Here is a 21,755-nt window from a genome sequence, read left to right as displayed (position 1 = left end):
GAAAGGAGCAACGTTAAATCTGCTTTGTAATGGCATAAATTCACTGGAACATTTGTTTCAATTTTCAGGATGGGTATTGCAATAACATTCAATACCCATGCTATGAGTAGTATGGACAAACTAACACATTTACTTCATTATGTTAAACTCCCATATTCATTGGAATTCTATTCGGTTTTATTACTTATGTTATCTGGTTATGGTTTGAGATCAAGGGGCAAATTGTGACTGAGTTTTCTATAATTTCCTCGTACAAAACAAAGATTTATCAGATTAAGTAATATCTTACGCGACGATTATAGGAATTGTTACATAAACGCTTTCGTTGCTTTTTGGACTCTGAAAAATTAAGGCATGAAAAATAAATATCTGTGATATGCACAGACAGTTTCGATTCATCCTAGACTTTGAGGCAGGGAATCTTACTCTGAGCAGTGACATGCAAATGGGACCTAAGCCATGCATTTGACAATTAGTGCTCCTTCTCCAGACTGTGCTAATGTTTGGTTTATCTCTTACCATTGCATATGGTCTAAGGACGTTAGTGCTTCTTGAACCAGCCTCAGAAGGAATGTTCCATGTTGATAGAGCAAGGAAGCAATGTCTTCCTGTCTAGTTAATGGTTATCCACGACGAAATGGATTTCCTATGCAACCAGGGACTTTTCCGAGCCTTAAGCATGCTACTGTTCATTGTCAGCATCCACCAGCCACGCACTGCTCTGCCTGAGACCAGACTGCTGGGTTTTAAGGACAGGAGGCTCGTGTCCTGGATGGAAGAGGCCCAAGAAGATGCTCCTGTTAGAAGTGGTCAGTGACTTTTGGAGAGTTAAAAAAGAGAAGCCACAAGTCCCTCACAATTATTTCCTGATACCCTGCCTCACTTCAGAAGGATTTGACAAGTTTGCAAGAATACATTGAGACTAATAACAAGAAAAACTACAAAAAATGAGGCAAGAGGGCAAAGGAAAATAAATTGAGGAAAATGATAGGAAAGCAAGGGTAGCATTAGTAAACCGAGTATTTATTTTAAGTTATATATAGTTTCCAGAGCTGGGCCACAGATTCGACTCTAAAGTTTTCCGAGTTGCCTAAAAATGAAAGAAACTTGGTCCCTAATACCCATGGAGTATCCTCCAGAAACAGATTAACAAACCGAGAAACATAACCCCCAAGATGGGTCCTCGGCCAAGGATGAAGATATGATGTGGGAGACTGCACTCTAGCCACGCTTGTCCCTGAGTTTCTCATGTTAAGTTGGAAAAGCAAGGCTGATAAATGTCATCAAGTTCTCGATGTCCATTATCTCTCTTTTACTTCATTTATGTCATTTTGATCAAATGGATATATGCGTATGTTTGAAAATCAAACATACAGATGGTTTTATAATAAAAAAGTAACATCTTATAGGGGCAGGATATCAATCCCCCCTTTTTCCCTTCTCTCTCAGCTCCACCCTGACCATCCAATTCTTAACATTTATGACTTTACTATTCCATTGTCCAAGCTGCATGACATGTATATTTGGTTACATAATCTTCTGTCCATTTTCATTAGTAGGATTGTAAGCTTGCATCAAGTGGATGTTTACATCGCTGTGGCTACAGTGGATTGAAAATGCATTCACTACACTTAGAGGCGCAAAGGAAATGAAATTTCTTATTCCCTGTAACTGATGTGATCTTAATCATGAACTCTGACCCTTTCGTGGAGCTGTGAGAACATGCCCTTGATGATGCATCAGTGTCACTGTGTCGTGGGTTCCCAAGATGGCTTCACACATCCAGGTTCGGCGATTCACTGGAAAGGCTTACAGGACTCCGTGAACAGTCCTATACACAGTAAGATTCCCTAGCGCAGACCACCATTCCAGACTCCCGGGGGGTAAAAAGGTGTTCAGCACAAACCAGGTTGTCCCCACAGACATTTATGAGGCTGCCAGCCCTCTGTGTCAATAAGTGAATGTGAGTACTCCTCAGATCCAACTTCTCAGGTGCCAGCCCAGGGCCACCCTGGAAGCGGCCCCCCTAAGGACAGCAGCCTCAGGCTGCTAAAGCAGCCCCATCTTCTGGCTGAAGCAGTGGCTTTTGGTTTAATGATCTGTGAATTCAGAAGGTAGCGCCTCTTGAGATGGATGCTCAATTCCCAGATTCCCTCTGCTTTCCCTTGTTTTTCTCTAAAGTTATGTGCGTGCACGTGTGTGTGTGTGCATCTGTGTGTCTGGTGCACCTGTGGGTGTGGGTGTCCTGGTGCAGGGGAGTGAAAGCGAGCGCTCATGGAGACCCAGGAATGGCTGAGATCCTTCCGTGCCTTCGAAGTTTTCGCTGATCCGTGCAGGAGCGCGGCCAGGAGGCTGCTTGGTCTGGCTCGTGCAGCAAGGTGGGCCACTGCTCATAAAAACCGCCGGCGTGGTCCCGGTGTCTTTGGTCGTAAAATCCCCACAGCCACCACCTCTTGGCTCTAACCTCCCTCTGCCCGGCTGGGCACAGGCCCTGGAACGCAGCTGCTGGAAGCTCTGTCGTCCCCGCACCTGGGGACACCTACCTCCCGTCCTCCTCCTTCGCCGCAGCCTGTTGCAGATTTCCAGAAATGCTTGGAAATTTCTCCTCAGCCAACCCTCTGTCTTCCATTCTCCTTACTGTTACGGGTTTACATGGTGCTCGTTCAAATGTCGTCTTCCCAGTGCCTCAGGAGAGGGAGGCGGCACCCATGCCTGCTCAGCCTGCCAGCTGTGACAGCTGGCCCTCCCCGTGTGCCTCCACAGGCTCCACGACTGCCCTGGAAGGGTCCTTCTGAGTGGGATGGCATGGGTGTTTTCATTTAGAAGTCATCAGTTGGGTGCCTGGTGGCTCAGTCGTTAGGCGTCTGCCTTCGGCTCAGGTTGTGATCCCAGGGTCCTGGGATCGAGCCCCGCATCGGGCGCCCTGCTCAGCAGAGAGCCTGCTTCTCCCTCTGCCCCTACCCCTGCTCGTGCTCTATCTCTCTCTCTCATAAATTAATTAATTAATTAATCTTTAAAGTAAATAAATAGAAGGCATTAGTTGAAATTGCAGTGAACTTAAGAAAAGTATTTCAGTTTTTAGACAATTGAATTAGCCGCAGTAGGGAGACTACTACATGTGAATGTATTACGTGTTTGGATCAATATGCTAAAGATCATCTTAGTGTGCTTGTGAAAATAATTTTGATCTACCAGATCCCCCAAAAGGATCTTGAGAAGTCCCAGGTTCTGTAGATTATATTTTGAAAATCACTGGACGACACATTACTTTCATTATCATTTTATAATATCGGTAGATTTTAGAAAACGTACATTTGTGTTACATTTCATGCACCAAGTACCTGTTGTTTTTTCTCAAAGGGTCCCTCTTGCTGGGACGATGTCTTAATCCCAAACCGGATGACCGGTGAATGCCAATCTGCAAACTGTCCTGGGACTACAGCCGTAAGTACCTGGTCAAATCCATTTTTTTCGTTATGGCCTCTTCAGTGGTTAGTAGGAAAATAGAATAGAGACAAGAAGGTTAACTGATTTTTCTTCCATCTGATAGTATTCAGCCAAAGTGTCATCAGATTCAAAGTATTATTTATATAGTCACCCCAAATTCTACCTTGTTCGTTGCCATCCAGTGTCATTTTCCTAGAGGCTTAACCACGTGCGGTGACTGTTTTGAAACATGTCAATTTAAACACCTTACAGAGTGATATTTATGGAACATAAAGAAGAGCCACTTGGGAGCCTAGCAAAAGAAAGTAACAAAGATATAAGGTTAATCTTTGTGCTGGTGCTGTGATATTTTGTATTTATATTCCGCATTGTTCCAAATTGCTTTCTTTCTTTATCTCTTTCTGCCTTTCTTTTTGTGTCATAGTGAGCTATTAGTAAATCTCATGTGCGTGAGCAGCTCTACAATTGGATGACTGTCTTCTGCTCTCTGCACTCCCCTTACTCTTTGCAAACATATGCCATATGTTGATGTTTCCTATAGAGCAGATATTTAGTAAAAGCGATCCTAAGTACTGAAATTATTTTTTAAATCATTTTATATTCTGGTCATGTTTGTAATTTGTATATTGCTTTACTTTTTATCTCGAAAATTCCTGGATCTCTCATAATCTGACTGTATGTGTCTCCTGAGCCGTAAATACTGTTACGGTGCCAACCTAAACGTCAATGTTAGTTCACAGCTGCCAGTTCGTATCTGCTCCCAGGAACAAAGTCTGTCAATAGCAACAGGTAGAGTCTTTGAGCTGGAACCATTAGGCGTGCCTTGTCTCTCCAGTCTGCAGGGCGGTTGCGAGGTACGGAGGGAGAAGTGAGCAGCACTAGCAATCATTTTCCATCAAACAGGGGCGAGGACCATGAGCAGATTTTTATTAATGCAAATCCTGAAGAAAAATAACGACTTGTTTGTCAGTCACATATATCCAGGCATAATATAGTCTTGTAACTTTGCTACTGAGATGAAAGGAAAGTGAATGTATTTATGGGGCACAATTCTTCAGTATAATTACATACCCACCCATGTATGTATACAAGTGCAGTATGTATATATTATAGTGTATAATATCTCTTAATTACAATTATATGTAATAGTAATTATATCTCCATCCATCGATTCATTCACCCATCTACACACATGTGCGTCATCTGTTATGTGTAACACTGTGGTCTCTGTATCATTTTTACAATCATGTGAGGTCCTTTGAAAACCTACTTCAATTCCTGATAGTCTGACTGCCTCTCCCAGACCTTAATATTAATTGGCAAGATTCAGTCACAGTAGAATAAACACTTTTGCATCTTTAAAGATTTAACTGCAAATCAGTCAAAGGGGGAAACTGTTGAGTGGGACTGAGAATCCTTTCCTTTGCTTGTTGCATATTCTACTTACCTTAGGTATCAGTACATGGAATTCAGCGTAAATTAAGTTATATCGCAGCTCTGTATCTGGCAGCAGGGTGATCTGATATCCTTCAAAATCCTTTCAGTACCCACCATATAAAAATACTGGATTAAATTACAAACATGTACTTTTAAAAGAATGGCTGTGCTGACAACATAATAAGGAGGAGTATATTCGTCAAAACCAGGAGAAAGCTGGACCCCAGAGGGGAGACTGTCAGCTGACGCGAGCCGCCACTTTGGCAGCAATGACTGGTCACTGGGGGCTGGAGCCTCAGGTGGGCAGGTGTCCATGGGAGGCTGCAGCTGAGTTAATGGCTTCATCAAGGTGGCAGATGAAACCACAGAATCCTACATAGAGCTAGTACCCATAAAACATGATACCCTTGTGGGATCCGCTGGAGAGGAAGGCGCTAGCTTCCCGGAGAGGCGGTCTGTGCTGGTCCCTGGCTCACTCTGATCCCCTGGTCGGTGTTCCTCACCCATGTGCACTGCTCTGCTGGCCGCCGCCTCAGGTTGCATGATGGACCAGACGCCAGGCAAATTCACACTCCCCGAGGGGGAGGAAGTCCCTACCCACCCTCCCAGACCACTCTAGGGTTGCAGACATCGTCCCCAGCCCAGACTGAGGTCTGGACTTAGAATTAACTCTGAATTCCGGACAAGAAGTTCTGTCCACAGAGCCCTTCAGTGTGTTTTGGGGGCCCCCTGAGGAGCCAGGCAAATGAGCCCCCTCCATGGTGCCTTGGGGTGTGTGCTGCTGGCCCTGAGGACCACCCCCTGCAGCTGGCAGCCACCCATTTCTCTTTGCAGCCCCCCCAACAGGACACCAGTGTGGCAGCGTGACTTGTGATTGCGTGGTGCGCGGCATACTGAGGAAGTGGGTCCAGGATAAGGTGATTCACAAGCCAACTGAAATCATCACCGTCGTCAACTACAGACTTAAAACAAAACAAAACAAAACACATAGAGATAGATGGCTCTTGTGGTTTTTGTTTGTTTGTTTTTTATTTTTCTTTTAATCCATTCTGTCTCCTTATGTCTTGGATTGGAGAGTTTAGTCCATTTACATTCAAAGTAATCATTGATAGATATGTATTTATTGCCATTTTAATCCTTGTTTTGTGGTGGTTTTGAAGACTTTCTCTGATTCTTTCTTTCTTTTTTTTTTTTTTAAGATTTTATTTATTTATTCATGAGAGATAGAGAGAGAGAGGCAGAGGGAGAGGGGGAAGCAGGCTCCCCGCCAAGCAGAGAGCCCGACGTGGGGCTTGATCCCAGGACCCTGGGATCATGACCTGAGCTGAAGGCAGGCGCTTAACCGACTGAGCCACCCAGGCGTCCCTCTGATTCTTTCTTGTCTTTCATGTTTTGCTGATTTTCTTTTGTGATATATTTGGATTTCTTTCTCTTTATTCTTTGCATATTTGTTAGTGGTTTTTTTGATACATGATTACCATCAGGTTTGTGTCTAAACTCTTCATATAGTAGCCTGTGTTAAGCTGATGGTGGTTTACCTTTGAACCTATTCTTTTCTCCTCTCCTTCCCATGTTTTAGGTATATGTTATTATATTTTATATCCTTTTTTTTAGAACATGTTATTTATTTATTTGACAGAGAGAGACACAGCGAGAGAGGGAACACAAGCAGGGGGAGTGGGAGAGGGAGAAGCAGGCTTTCCGCGGGGAGCAGGGAGCCTGATGCGGGGCTCAATCCCAGGATCCTGGGATCATGACCTGAGCCGAAGGCAGACGCTTAAGGACTGAGCCACCCAGGCGCCCCATGTGAGCTCTTAATTGCCAAAAATCACAGCAGTTAGGACATGGGCCCCCTGGCCCGGTGGAGGTGATACAGATGCAGATCAAGGGGGAACAAATACATTCTGAACAAATTAACAAACAACATATGAGATTGTAGGTTAAGATTACCCCAAAAGCCAAAGTATACATTATTAAAGATTTTTTTGAAAAGCATTATTAAAAATAGATTTTGTTAAAAGGTTCAATAACTCAGAAAGATATAGCATTTTAAAAATTGTATGATCTTAGTAACATGATCAAACCCAAAATATATTAAGGACAAATTCTCAGGATTAATTAAGTATATGGATAAATCTGGCACGAGGGCAGGAGATAGTAACATTGACCTCTGAGGGGCTGGGAGCTCCAGCAGCATAATCAGGAAGTATTTGGCAAATCAGTACAACCAGTGACCAGGGTTGCATCGTGAATGCTGCACCCAACACCTGGAGATGCCTCCTTTTTTAAGCATATATGGAACATCTCAACAATTGATCATGTTTTGGGGCATTAAGGCATTTAAATAACACTTACAAAAGCATAACCATAAAGTCTCTGAAACATGGAAATTCAATTAACGTAGCCAGTAAAAATCCAAATGGAAATATGAAACCAAACAACAATGAAAATACACCACATATCAAATCTTTGGGGATGTTGTTAAATTAGAATTTAAAGGGAGTATTTAGGACCATCAGTGCTTATTTTATAAAAGAAGAGAGAATAAAATTATTTAAATATAATGTTTAAAAGGTAGAAAAAGAAACTGTCATATCCAACTATTTTTCTCTCATTTTTAGTGAACACTAAATAAAGGAATTGAAGGCATGCACACTTTTTTGTAACCAGTGGCTGGCGGCGCTCTCAGTGTGAGAAATTTAATTCATTCTTTCTCTTTCTTATCTTAAAACATTTTTTTTGTGAATTACATTTTTACAGTGCAGCTAAATATAAACATTGACTCCTGTGTTTTCTAAAGCATTGTGTGTGGTGTTTATTTCTTAAGGAGGTGAGAAGATAGGCATTTTTAAGTAGTTTATCATATTTAAATTTGCAGGGTATTTTAGGTTTTTGACAGTATTTTATGCACTATATATTATATTCTCATTAAAAAGTTAAATTTCTATCACTTGAGAAAAATATCCATATACTTAAAATTCAAAAGAACAGGGTCACTAATATATTCATAATTAATATTTATACACTTAAAGATAATCTATTTAGATCATTTTAAATACAGTGAAATCTAACCTTGGTTTTTAAGAGTACAAATATAAACTTGACCCTAGCTACACTTTAGACAGAGCAATCTGTACCTAATTCAGTTTTACACTAATCGCTGTTTCCTAAAGAAGGAGCATAGCATTAGTTCTGAAAGGCGTCTTACCTTTTTATAAAAAGAATTCTAGTCAGCTCAGAGGGTATATATGCTTCTGATTTAAAGAGGGACAAAAATCACTTAGAATTTTCTCCATTAGTGAAATTAAATCAACTTTGGATATGACATAAGACCTTAAATTTTCTTTGTAAATCTTTTTTATGTTTTATGTATGATTCCTTAAGCAACCAAGATATTTGTGTTTGTCCATGCGCTGGGGTTATGTGATTTACTTAGTTGCACACATAGGCTAAGGCATGCCCAGAAGTCCTACTCTCCAGGTGTTATTTCTGAGTTCCAAATTATAACTTTAAAGCGAGTATCCCCTGTTTATCAAACACTCCCCTGTGGAAACCTCTGACTTAGTAGTGCTTTTGTGGTAATGAAGGGTTTCTAAGCCAACTGTGAGAGTGTTGCCTTTTCCCTCACACCTTATAATTGGACAGCAGGGTTTAGGTGAAGGGGATAGTGCCTTAGATGACAAGGAAAAGAATTAAATCATGGCTTTGTCCTAGTTCGTTCAGGCTACTATAACAAAAATACCATAAACACGGTGGCTTATAAAAAAACAAACATTTATTTCTCACAGTTCTGGAGGCTAGGAAGTTCAAGATCAAGGGCCTACTTCCTGATTGACAGATGCTATCACATGGTAGAAGGGACAAGGGGTATTTCTGAGATATCTTTTATAAAAGTACTAATTCCATTCATGAGCTCTCTGCTCTTATGCTCTAATCACCTTCTAAAGAACCCACCTCCAAATACCATCACAATGGGGATTAGGCTTCCATATATCAGTTTGGGGGGGACACAAACATTCAGTTCTTAGCAATCTTCAAAGTGATAAATGGACCACGGTCAATATTTTTGTTCTTGTTAAGGAGTGTTATTTTACTACTTAACAGACTATAAATACATTATATTTTATGTTTTTGAGTGGTAATACTTACCTGAAATCCCATGTAAAGTAATGTATTTTATGTTTAAAATTATTTGACCTTGATAGGCATTGAACTCTTTTACGTGGAACTCTTTTTATCAGAAACAGTTTAGAAAGACCTCTTAAAATAGCTTGAATGAAATTAGATACTAAAAACTATCCCCTAAACTATAATAAGTAGCATAATTATTAAACTCAGTGTAATAAATGGAGAGCTTCCATCTTATTCAACATGCAATTTATTTCTTATATTTTCCCCCAGTTGAGCTCAGTGTATGTCAACTGAAACATTAGTTTGAATAAAAGTTAATATTCAGAGTCTGTATCTCTGATTTCATCTTCTGGGGAGATGTTGACTAAAATGAAATGAATAATAAACAAAAGTCACCTAATACTGAACAATTTTTGTAGAGAGAGCATTTGCATAGTAGCTTATGTCCAAAAAGTTTCTAATTAATGTTTTAGTTTAATCAAATCACTCTCCTCAAAGGGATCTGTGTTTCTTTTGGTTGTTTCTATTGTTGTTTTAGACTTGATTAGAAGCTCACAAAATGAGACTCAAGATTTCTCAGGATGGTTTCCTGGTGTAGACTGTATGTTCTTATTTTTTCCAGTATCTAATAATAATGAAAAGATGGCTCTGTTTTGTTTTTAAGAAAAGATCTCAGGTTGACCAGGTATCCCTGAGATAGTCACAAAAGTCTGTTTATATGCAAGATATAAAAGTTGCTGCAGGCTCTGCAACCTTGTGTGGCTAAGCCCGTCTACACAACGCAGTAGCCAACATGGGCACAGACATTTCCAAATACGTAAACAACCCCAGCCCTCGTGGCTTCCATCCCAAAGGGCAGCTGGGCACTTAAGTGTGGAGGGAAAAGAATAAAAGCAGAGGAAAAAGAGGAGAAGGCGTATGGTCCCTGCTCATTCTGCCCTGATGTTTGGTCGAAGAGAAATGGTCTCCCTGTCTTTTCACTATTCTCAGCAGTCATGTTTTCTTAATTCTAAATAAAATTGAATTGTGAAAGCTTTGAAGTCAAACTCAGATTATGATTGAATGGTATCTAAGCGTGACAAAGTAATCTTTGTTGTCTGACATGCAATTTGGGTGACAAACTAGAAACTTCTTAGAGCATTTTTCAAAAACCGATCAACTATTCAGACTCAAGGACAGTTCACTTCTAAACTAAGTTTTTACCACTTGAGAACAAAAAGTGTCGTTTTTAAAAAGTAAGGTAGGAATTAGAAGATAGGTATTTTTATTAGAGTCAGCGAAGATTTTGCAAATTTAAATGAAAATTTAAAATGTTTATATGTAAAAATAAATTAGTCTATTATGAAAAAAGTGTCAGTTTTTAAAAGCACTAAAGAAATTGAGGTTGTTTTTAAGAACCTAGGGGGTACTTGGGTGGCTTAGAAGCCAATACTCAATTCAACTGAACTGTTTTTTCTGTGATATAACCCTCCTTTTTGTCTCGACTCTTTGGTAACTTAGTGGAAAATTGTATCAACAGCCATCTCCATGTAATTGTAAAAGACTCTTGTATGCTGTTCCATGAAACAAATCTCCAAGGAAATAGAACCAGGGACCAGAAATTAGTGCATGTGCATCAGAATTCCTATATACACAAGATAACCAGTATCCACACCAAGTTTCCACGCCTATGACCTTGGTTTAGTTGATGATGTCTTTGTTCAAGCAAATGTCCAGTTTCTATAACATATATTTTTAAATATTAGAAATAATTCCTTGCCTCCTCAATTCCAGGAAACTCCTGTTCTCTGTGAATTGTCAGTAGTTTTTTTCACTTGTGGACCCGTGATTCTCTGTGTTATAATTTGTATCTCATTTTGTATACAATAGAAGAAAATCATGCGTCTTATCACTACACTGCATAAGATGAGCAATTTAAAATCTGCTTATTATCTCCAGCGGTTTCAAAGTACTTAATTTTTCATCTTTCCACAGAACGATTCCAAAGCCAGATATGTTAGTAAGAGGCTGCACTGAAGATTGTGTTACGGCTTTAGACAAGGGCCCAAGTCAACAAAGAAACAACAAAGACATTTATTATGATTAATCAGAAAAAGGTGCATTTCTAGACCACTAGGTTTTAGATTGGGGAGATGGTATATTGATCTGCCAGGAAAGATAGCAAGAGGTGTAATAAGATAATTTCAGATAGATTTATAAGTGAAATTCTGAGAACTGGAGCGAAGAAAGATTAAGTAGATACCACTGTAAACATCATCGAACTTTTCAACTAGGATGGTAGATGAGACCTAACTAGAAATAGCAGGGGTTAGGGACTGAAGGTCACTCTGTGATCACCTCTGTGCAGATACGCAGGCAGCTAATGGAGTGAGAAGAATAGAAGGAAGATGTGTGAGTGATAGGGCAGGGGAATGAGGACTGCTTCTCGGCTGGCAAATACTCTCTTGATCCTTCAGGCAGGTGACTGATGGCTCTCAGAGACCCACACTTCATCATGCCGTGATGGAGGTCATTAAGAAACCATCATCTCTCTTACTCAGGTCAAGCTAGCGCTCAAAAAGTTATCAAGGGCCATGATAAAATTTAGTTTTTAAGATATATGCTGCAAAAAAAAATACTTAAAGCCCGTTTCCCAAACTTGAGATTTAGGATGGAAAATATAAACATGGAGGATGAAATCAAAACTGAGAAGAATCCCATGTGCTATTGACCACATGTGGTGAAACATTTATTTTCACTAATATTTCTTGGAAACAAACATAGTTTGGGATCCTCAGGTCTGAATTTCCTAAAGTGGGTAATAATTATCACCCCCCTCAATCCTCAGAATTCGCAAAAATAAACATGAGTGTTCTTATGAGATAAAGAGAACACTTTTATGTTTAAAGATTGGGAAGCAAAATATAATTTTTAAAATGTGTGTCTTTCCATTGAAAGAAATATAGTCATTTTTATAATACATACTTATTTGTTGTGTTAGTCACTATGCAGAAAATAAAGACTGGCCTTTAGGAGCTGGGAATCTAGTTGCAGAAAGAAGACCTTATAGAAATGACTGCAATTCGGATTCAACAGAAAAAAATAAAAAACTTACTGAGCATGTCTTCTATGCCAGGCACTAGGAATAGAAAAGCGAATATTCCATTGGCTGCTCTTGCAGTTTGGGAAAAATTTCAGGGTGGAATCAGAAGTGCAGGCAAATGGAGATTTTTACCGTGAACTAAATATTGTTAAAGATGGATATGAAAGACTGTAAAAAGACTTTACCTAAAAAATGAAAGTCTTCCCTTTGTGAGTGAACAGAGGAAATAAGACAAATTGGTATATGAATGCCATGAAGCAAGCACCAAAAATGCTTGTTAAAGTACAGAGAAGAGAAATCTCCTCCACAGAGATGACCAAAGAAAAGGCTTTCTGGGGGAGGTGGCCCCTGAGGGAGGGGTGGTGCAGTTTTCACAGGCGCTGATGTTGGCAAGGTTGAGAGTTTCCTGAGGTAGAGAAAATGATGGGAATAAAGGGATAGAAAATGGAGGACCATTTGTTCCATGAATGACTTTTAGCTACTAGACAGTATGCTCGGCTCTCCTGTGTGTGCAAAACCGACATTGCTTCCATGGATCTCCTCCCAGCCCCAATGACCTGGCACTTGTCGTCAGGGAAGATGAAAAAGAAAAGCACAGGACGCCACGAGGACAAGGAACAGAGCGGAATCTGTGAGTTAGGGCAGCCCAGCTTGGGGAAGGCAAGCTGGAGCTGAGATCTGCAGGAGGAGCCAGCATGATCTGCTAGAGGGGCAGAAGATAGCATCCCACAAGAAGGACCCTCTTGTAAGAGTCGTGCTGAGGGAGGAGACTTTGAGAAGCATCTGGAATTTAGTGCTGCCTGAGAAACGAGAGGCAATGCAGTTTCCTTTGTGTGTGTGTTATTTTGTCTGTGCTCTCCACGTAGAGGACTATAATAGAAGTAACCTTACCATGTTGAAGTTTCGATATTTTGAAGGCTGAAATAGCAGTTGAGCTGGTTGGCATGATGGTGGGGTAAGGAACAAAGCAAATATATATATATATGGTAACAAAAACAAAAGATAGTTTTTATACAATTTTTTTATTGTACTTGAATCCCTGGGAACGTGTGAATAAAGGTAAATGAGAATTGGCATTTTGCCTTCCTTAAAACTAGAAACACAACATACAAATGAGATTTTAGTTTGGAACCAATTAGAAGCACCCCACTTTTCTTGTATTTATTGGGTCATTAAGAGCAGCCATATGGTTGTCTTCTGTCTTATCTGTTCACGTTTCTCCAGTATGTTCCTCAGTGGGAGTCTGTTTAGTGGTTGATTGAAATTCTATCTTTATTGGCAACTCTCTGTTATCTGTAATTGCCAGAAGTGGATGATCCAGTATAAAGGGTTTCCCTTCCCTTCTCTTCCTGCCACTCCCATTATCTCAAACTTACTGGAAAACCAGAGACTTTATTTTATTTTTTTATTCTTTTGCCATTAACTTTTGAAAATATTAGAGGGGGCAGACAATAGGTTACTACATGAAGTAAATTTTGAGTCTATCTGAGAAGCCATTTCTTCCTAAGGATTATCAAGCTGACTGGAATTTTATGCTGAACAGTTTGAGGAGTGGACTGAGTTAATAAGCATATCTGTAGCTCCTTCTGTTCTTATGTGCATGTTAATTAACTTCTGTTCATTTCCAGTCTCCATTTGTGAAGCAAAGATTGTACATCACTCTTGAAGTTTCACTGAGTATGTAGGAATTCAGGACTCAGTAAAGCATCCTGTTTTTCAGAAATAAAAGATATTCTGTTCAGTTCACATAACTGTCAATATCTGTAGATTTTCATATCTTATTCAGAAATGCCTATATTCTTCTGGTTCACAGAGCTGTCATTTTTTCTTAGAGTTATCTGATTTAGTCATCTTTACCAGTCTTATTAAAAATGAACTATTCCAATCAAGCAAAGAACCAATCCTCCATGTGCTTCTAACATTTCATTAAAACTTACACTGATGTTCACAAGAAGTATAAATCTCATTAAGTGACTTTATGTTAAGCAATTAAAAATCACATCACTTAGGCCAGTGCCCAATATATGAAGACCCTTTAGAGAATGCATTCTAATTTAGTATTTAATAGTGAGTGGTATTAGTTATTATAAGGCATGCATTTAAATTTGGACATTTTCTTGATAGGACGCTGAAATGTTTTAAATGCACTCACCGCTAAGGACTGTGGTTCAGTCACACACCTGAATGATGAAATGTTTGTGTCATATAGATAAAAGCAAATATAAATGGAGAAGAATGCATAGTGGGGGCCATTGCAGGCCAGCAGTTATGGTATATGGTTCAGTAACAGTAGAAATACAAAAGTACATTTTATTGGAGTTGAGCCTAGAGGAGCTTCTTGGGGATGGCGTCTATTTACTCTTAAGGAATATGCAGAGTCAATAGAAGTGTTATAAAGAAGCTGGTATATAACAGGATCTATCAGCCATGGTTATGAGACTAGATGAACTCTGTGATGATCAGAACCCAAGAGAGCAAATAATAGAAAGGTTATCCAGACCAGATGAATAGTTAGGACACTACAAAGTCATGACTACTATAAGTTAGGATTAATAATCCACTAATACTCATCATTCCACACTGTTGAAAACATGGCTCTTTAGAAATCATGGACTTGACCTCATATGGATAACTCTGATTTAGTCTGAGTCCTTCCACGTTTTCTCTAACCACCACAACTGAGTACCTCTCAAGGATTCTGTCAGCTATCACAGGTAGCTCTCCAAAAGAGAAAACAAAACTACACAATAATAACAACAAAAGCTCTCTGTAATGGTGAAGGCCAGTCTCTATTAGGAGAAGAGGCAGAAGGGGAGAGGAAATAATTAGGGCTAGCTGAATAAATGAAAATTAATTACTCTCTCGGTCAAATGTTGCTCTCCTGCTAAAGACATGTCAAGGAGAAAGACCTCCAGCTGCTAAGAATCACCAAGGGTCTGGCCAAAAACATTTGCAGGTTTAGGAACTAAATCTCAGCAACTCAGATCTTGAAGAGACCAAATCATGAGCTAAAACAATACACAAATTTATGAACCACATCAATTCATTAATGTATACTCCAGGGACAACATGTCCAACTGCACAATATTCACATCTACCCCCCACAGATATGTTTCTTTTCCTTTTCACTTCTCCCTCTCCCTTCTCTCTCTCCCTCTCTCTTTCTTATCTTTCTTACTTCCTCTCCTCCATAGCAGCTCCCAACTATCTGGGCCTTGCCCAGAATCAACAAGCTATGCATCCTTGAGTGGTTGTCTGAGGATTCTTTGACAGTCCCCTTATCACACAATGGGTTCTACTTCTCTTCCCCTGAGACCTGGGCCAGCCATGGTGATCTGTTCCTGAAGGATAGAATCCAGTAGAAGTGATGCTGTGTTCTGAGGCTGGGTCACAAAAGGCAAAACTGCATCTGTCTGGCTTTCTCTCTTCTGGGACATGGATGCTAAGAGCACTCAGCCAACAGAGAAAATTGGCTGGATTCCATAATGCCATAATGATGAGAGAGCAGAAGGAGAGGAGGCCACACAGGAACAAGGAGAGGTGACTAAGGAAACCAAGTGTTCCAGCACCCAGCAGGTTAGCCCTCTCATCTTCAACTGCCATTTTTGTGAACAAGAGGGACTTCAGACCATTCCAGCTTTTGAGCCTCCCCAGTTGTTGACAAGGGAGCAGAGATAAACAGGCTCCACCAAACAGTGATTAAATTGCAGCTTTATATGTAAAATAATTTTTTTTAAAATGTGTAAGCCACTAATATTTGGGGTGGTTTGTAGTACAGCCATAAAAATAACTGGAGCACCTTCCGTAGCGTTCTGCATGATCATGTAATTATACAAAAGACTATGCACACTCTGATATATAAATATGTGTGTGTGTGTATGCCATATGCTTATGAAAGGGGGTTCAAATCAGATAACAGACAATGGTTTGATGGTGAAGGCATCAGAGTAGAATCATATTGATTTGTGAGACTTCATTTGTCCTGGGCTAGAATCATTTGTATATTTGAAGTATATCTTTACCTTGGATAGTATTGGATAAACAGTAACAAGAACTTTCCAGTCAACTCCCCCACTTATTAGGTACCAAGTACACCACTTAGTCATGCCAGAGAAATTAAAATGCAATTATATATCTTCCCAATTTAGTCCTATCATGTCTACCTCAGGTTACACCCTGGTCTTTTAGATTTTTGCATGTATTTCCCAGGTCACCATTAACAACGTAGTAACAAATGATTTTATCTCATGGCTTACTTTGACAGTAGTCACACTTTTACAAGGTTAAACTTAGTACACAGCCTCACAGTCAAGCTCATGGGCAGTGGCGTCAGAAAAGCTTGATGTGAATTCTTGTTCTGATATTTACAGGCTGGTGACCTTGGACAAAATCTTTCCACCACTATCAGTTTCCTTGTCTGTGAAACAGAGATGCCAATGCATTTTAGACCAGGTCATTGGAAGGATTAAGTCTAATAAAGGGTATAAAGTGCATACCCTAGAGCCTCTCATGGCAAGGGATCAATAAATTGTAGTTATTATGACCATAGTTGTTGCTATTAGAATGTGTTGACTTACTAGATTTGATCTTAGAAGATAGTTTTGTTCCAGCTTTTTCCACCAGAATTGGAGACAATTTATCAGAATGCCTATGCAGTTGATTGCCATTTATACAAGTAACATAAAGTATTCAAATTAATAAAGTTTCTCTGACAGTAACTTTGTAGCTAACTGTAACATCTGTAGTTCCTTAAATAAAAATATACTCAATTTGCATTTTATATAATACACGATTGTAACATAGATAAAATTTTCTACCAGCTAATCTGGAGGAAAAATATTACATCATCATAATGATTTAGAAGAGCATTATTGTTGATCTTTATTTTTTTTGAGAACCATGTGCCAGCATGATTATTATGCTAATACCACATATTTTTAATTATTTTTATTTTAATTCCAGTATAGTTACATAGAGTATTATATTAGTTTCAGGTGTACAATGTGAATCAACAGTTCTATACATTACTCAGTGCTCATCATGTAAATACACTCATTAATCCCATCACTTAATCCCACCCCCCCACCCACCTCCCCTCTGAGAACCATCAGTTTGTTTTTTATTCTTAAGAGTCTGTTTCTTAGTTTGTCTCTCTTTTGTTTTTCCTTTTCTTATTTGTTTTGTTTCTTAAATTCCACATATGAGGGAAATCATATGTATTTATGTTTCTGTGACTTACTTCACTTAGCATTATACTCTCTAGTTCCATCCATGTCCTTGCAAATGGCAAGATTTCATTCTTTTTACAGCTGAATAGTATTCTATTGTATATGTATACCACTTCTTATTTATCCATTTGTGTATTGATGGCCACTTGGACTGCTTCCATCTCTTTGGCTATTGTAAATAATGCTGTTATAAACATAGGGGTGCATGTATCTCTTTGAATTAGTGTTTTTGTATTCTTTGGGTAAATACCCAGTAGTATGATTACTGGATGGAAGGGTAGTTCTATTTTTAACTTTGTGAGGAACCTCCATACTGTCTTCCACAGTGGCTGTACCAGTTGGCATTCCCACCAACAGTGCATGAAGGTGCCTTTTTCTCCACCTCCTCCCCAACACCCGTTGTTTCTTGTGTTGATGATTTTAGCCATTCTGACAGGTGTGAGGTGATACTGCATTGTAGCTTCGATTTCCATTTCCATGATGATGAATGATGTCAGGCATCTTTTCATGTGTCTGTTGGTCATCTGCATGTCTTCTTTGGATAAGTATCTGCTCATGTCTTCTGCCTATTTTGTAATTGGATTCTTTGTTCTTTTGGTGTTGAGTTGTATTAAAGGTCTTTTTTTTTTTTAAGATTTTATTTATTTATTTGACAGAGAAAGAGACAGCAAGAGAGGGAACACAAGCAGGCAGAGTGGGAGAGGGAGAAGCAGGCTTCCCGCTGAGCAGGGAGCCCGATGCGGGGCTCGATCGCAGAATCCTGGGATCATGACGTGAGCCAAAGGCAGATGCTTAACGACTGAGCCACCCAGGAGCCCCGAATTGTATAAGTTCTTTATGTATTTAAGATACTAACCCTTTATCAGATATGTTGCTTGCAAATATCTTCTCCCATTCAGTAGGTTGCCTTTTAGTTTGGTGATTGTTTCCTTTGCTGAGCAGAGGGTTTTTATTTTGATCTAGTCCCAATAGTGTATTTTTGCTTTTGTTTCTCTTTCCTCGGGAGATATAGCTAGAAAAATGTTGCTATAGCCAATGTTAAAGAAATTACTGACTGTGCTCTCTTCTAGGATTTTTATGGTTTCAGGTCTCACATTTAGATCCTTAATCCATTTTGAGTTTATTTTTGTGTAAGATGTAAGAAAGTGGGTCAGGTTTCTTTCTTTTACATGTGGCTGTCCAGTTTTCCTAACACCATTTGTTGGAGAGACTGTTTTTTTCACTACTGCATTCTCTTACGTCCTTTGTCAAAGATTAATTGACCATATAATTGTGCGGTTATTTCTGGGCTTTCTATTCTGTTCCATTAATCTACGTGTATTTTTGTGTTGGTACCATACTGTTTTGATTACTATAGCTTTGTAGCATATTTTCATATCTGGGATTGTAATACCTCTAATTTTGTTCTTTTTCAAAATCACTTTGGCTATTTGGGATCTTCTGTGGTTCCATACAAATTTTAGGATTGTTTGTTCTAGTTCTGTGAAAAATGCTATTGAAAGGGATTGCATTAAATGAGTAGATTGCTTTGAGTAGTATAGCCATTTTAGCCATACTTTTACTTCCAATTCATAATCATGCAATATCTTTCCATTTGTTTGTGTCATCTTCAATTTTTTTTGTCATTGTTTTATAATATTCAGAGTACAGCTCTTTCACCTCTTTGGTTAACTTTATTCCTAGGTATTTTATTATTTTTGGTGTCATTGTAAATAGGATTGTTTTCTTAGTTTCTCTTTCTTGGCTTCATTATTAGTGTATAGAAATGCAACAGATTTCTGTACACTAATTTTGTAACCTGTGACTTTACTGAATTCATTTATCAGTTGTAGTTTTTTGGTAGAGTCTCAGGTTCTAAATATAGTATCATATCATCTACAAATAGTGAAAGTTTTACTTCTTCCTTCCGATTGCTGTGGCTAGGACTTCCAATACTACATTGAATAAAAGTGGTGAGAGTGGACATCCTTATCTTGTCCCTGACCTTAGGGGAAAAGTTCTCCATTTTTCCCATTGAGTATGATGTTTGTAGTGGGTTTTTCATATAAAGCCTTTATTATACTGAGGTATATTACCCCCTTACCTATTTTGTTGAGGCTTTGTTTGTTTTTTTATCATAAATGAATGTTGTACTTTGCCAAATGATTTTTCTGCATCTACTGAAGTGATCATATGTTTTTTATCCTTTCTCTTATTGATGTGATGTATCATCTTGATTGATTTGTGAATATTGAACCACCCTTGCATCCTGGTAATAAATCCCACCTGATAGTGGTGATTTTTTTTTCTTATTATTATACTGTTGCATTCAGTTTGCTACTGTTTTGTTGAAGATATTTGCCTCTATGTTTATCAGAGATATTATCCTAGTTCTCTTTTTTTGTGGTGACTTTATCTGGTTTTGGTATCAGGGTAATGCTGGCCTCATAGAATGAATTTGAAAGTTTTCCTTCCTCTTGTATTTTCTGGGACAGTTTGAGACTAGGTATTAACTCTTCTTTAAATGTTTGGTAGAATTTATCTGTGAAGCCATATGGTCCTGGACTTTTGTTTCTGGGGAGTTTTTTGATTACTGATCAGTTTCTTTGCTGGTTATCAGTCTGTTCAAGTTTTGTATTTCTTCCTGTTTCAGTTTTGTTAGGTTATTTATTTCTAAGAATTTATCCCTTTTTTCTAGGTTGTCCAGTTTGTTGCCATATAAGTTTTTTATATATATTCTCTCACAATTGTTTGTATTTCTGTGGTGTCAGTTATTTATTCCTTTCTTTCATTTCTGATTTTGTTTACTTGAGTTTTCTCTCTCTCTCTCTCTTTTTTATTAGTCTAGTTTTTATTAGTTTTTCAATTTTGTTAGTCTTTTCAAGGAACCAGCTCCTAGTTTCATTGATCTGTTCTATTGTGTTTTATTTGTTTGTTTGTTTTTGTTTGTTTGTTTAGCTTCTGTATCATTTGTTTCTGCTCTCATCTTTATTATTTCCTTCCTTCTGCTTGTTTTGGATTTTGTTTGCTCTTCTTTTTATCGCTCCTTTAGGTGAGAGGTTAGGTCATTTATTTGAGATTTTTTTCTTTCTTCTTGAAGTAGGCCTGTATTTCTATAAACTTCCTTCTTAGAATCACTGTTGCTGCATCCCAAGGGTTTGAACGATCATGTTTTCATTTTCATTTGTCTCCGTGTAATTTTTTATTTCTTCTTTGATTTCTTGGTTAAGCCGTTCATTGTTTAGTAGCATGTTACTTAACCTCCATGTATTTGTGTTCTTTTGAGATTTTTTCCTGCGGTTGATTTCTAGTTTCATAGTATTGTGGTCAGAAAAGGTTCGTTGTATGCCTTTGGTATTTTTGAATTTGTTGAGACTTGTTTGTGGCCTAACATATGATCTATGCTGGAGAATGTTCCATGTGCACTTGTGTCTTCTGCTGTTTTAGGATGGAATGCTCTGAATATATCTGTTAAGTCCATCTGTTCCAATGTGTCATTCAAAGCCACTGTTTCCTTGTTGATTCTCTGCTTAGATGATTTTTCCGTTTATATGAGTGGAGTGTTAAAGTCCCCCTACTATTATTGAACTATTATTGATTAGTTCCTTTATGTTAGTAATGTATTTGGGTGCACCCATGTTGTTACATCTTCTTGTTGGTTTGTCTTCTTTATTTATAGTGTCCTTCTTTGTCTCATGTTACAGTCTTTGTTTTAAAGTCTACAGTCTTTTTTTTTTTAAGTCTATTTTCTTCAGTATACATATTGTTACCTGGCTTTCTTTTCACATTCGTTTGCATGTTAAATGTTTCTCCATTCACTCACTTTCAATATACAGGTTTCTTTAGGTCTGAAATGAGTCTCCTGTAGGCAGCATTTAGATGGGTCTTGTTTTTTATGCACTCTGGCACCCTATGTCTTTTGATCAGAGCAGTTAATCCATTTACATTCAAAGTAATTATTAATTGATATATATTTATTGCCATTTTGTTACTTGTTTTATGGTTATTTTTATACTTTTTCTCTGATCCTTTCTTCTCTTTCTCTCATGGTTTCCAGGCTTTTTTTAGTAATATACTTGGATTCCTTTCTCTTTCTTCTTGCATATCTATTACTGGTTTTTGATTTATGGTTACCATTCAGTTTGTTTATCACATCTTCTATGCATAGAAGTCTATATTAAGTTGATTGTCACTTAAGCTTGAACCATTATTTACTCTGCTCCTCCCTGTGTTTTCAGTATATAGCATTATATTTTACATCCTTTTATTTTGTGAATCCCTTGACTAATTTTTACAGATATACGTATTTTTACTGCTTTTGTGTTTCCTGTTTTTTATACTCTTACTTATGGTCTTTCCTTTCCATTCAAAGAGTGCCCTTTAACATTTCTTATAGGGCTGTTTTATTTATTTATTTATTTATTTATTTATTTATTTATTTATTTATTTAT

The 21,755-nt window shown here is 38.4% G+C and overlaps 1 protein-coding gene across 3 annotated transcripts in view; it reads left to right on the top strand.

The window, feature by feature from the left end:
* The window catches only part of LOC118001946 (E3 ubiquitin-protein ligase parkin-like), a 1,266,913-nt gene that overhangs the window by 618,471 nt on the left and 626,687 nt on the right, over nucleotides 1-21,755 (top strand). For all 3 annotated transcript variants that reach the window (XM_034992136.1, XM_034992135.1, XM_034992134.1), the window contains exon 5: nucleotides 3,361-3,444. In XM_034992136.1, the coding sequence (XP_034848027.1) occupies nucleotides 3,361-3,444 (84 nt within the window). The remainder of the gene's footprint in view (nucleotides 1-3,360; nucleotides 3,445-21,755) is intronic.

The sequence above is a fragment of the Mirounga leonina genome, unplaced genomic scaffold (genome assembly GCF_011800145.1).
Source record: "Mirounga leonina isolate KUSES-001 unplaced genomic scaffold, KU_Mleo_1.0 Mir_55, whole genome shotgun sequence".
NCBI classification, from domain to species: Eukaryota; Metazoa; Chordata; class Mammalia; order Carnivora; family Phocidae; genus Mirounga; species Mirounga leonina.
The sequence above is the reverse complement of the archived record's forward strand: the minus strand, read 5'-3'. Positions and strand labels throughout refer to the sequence as shown.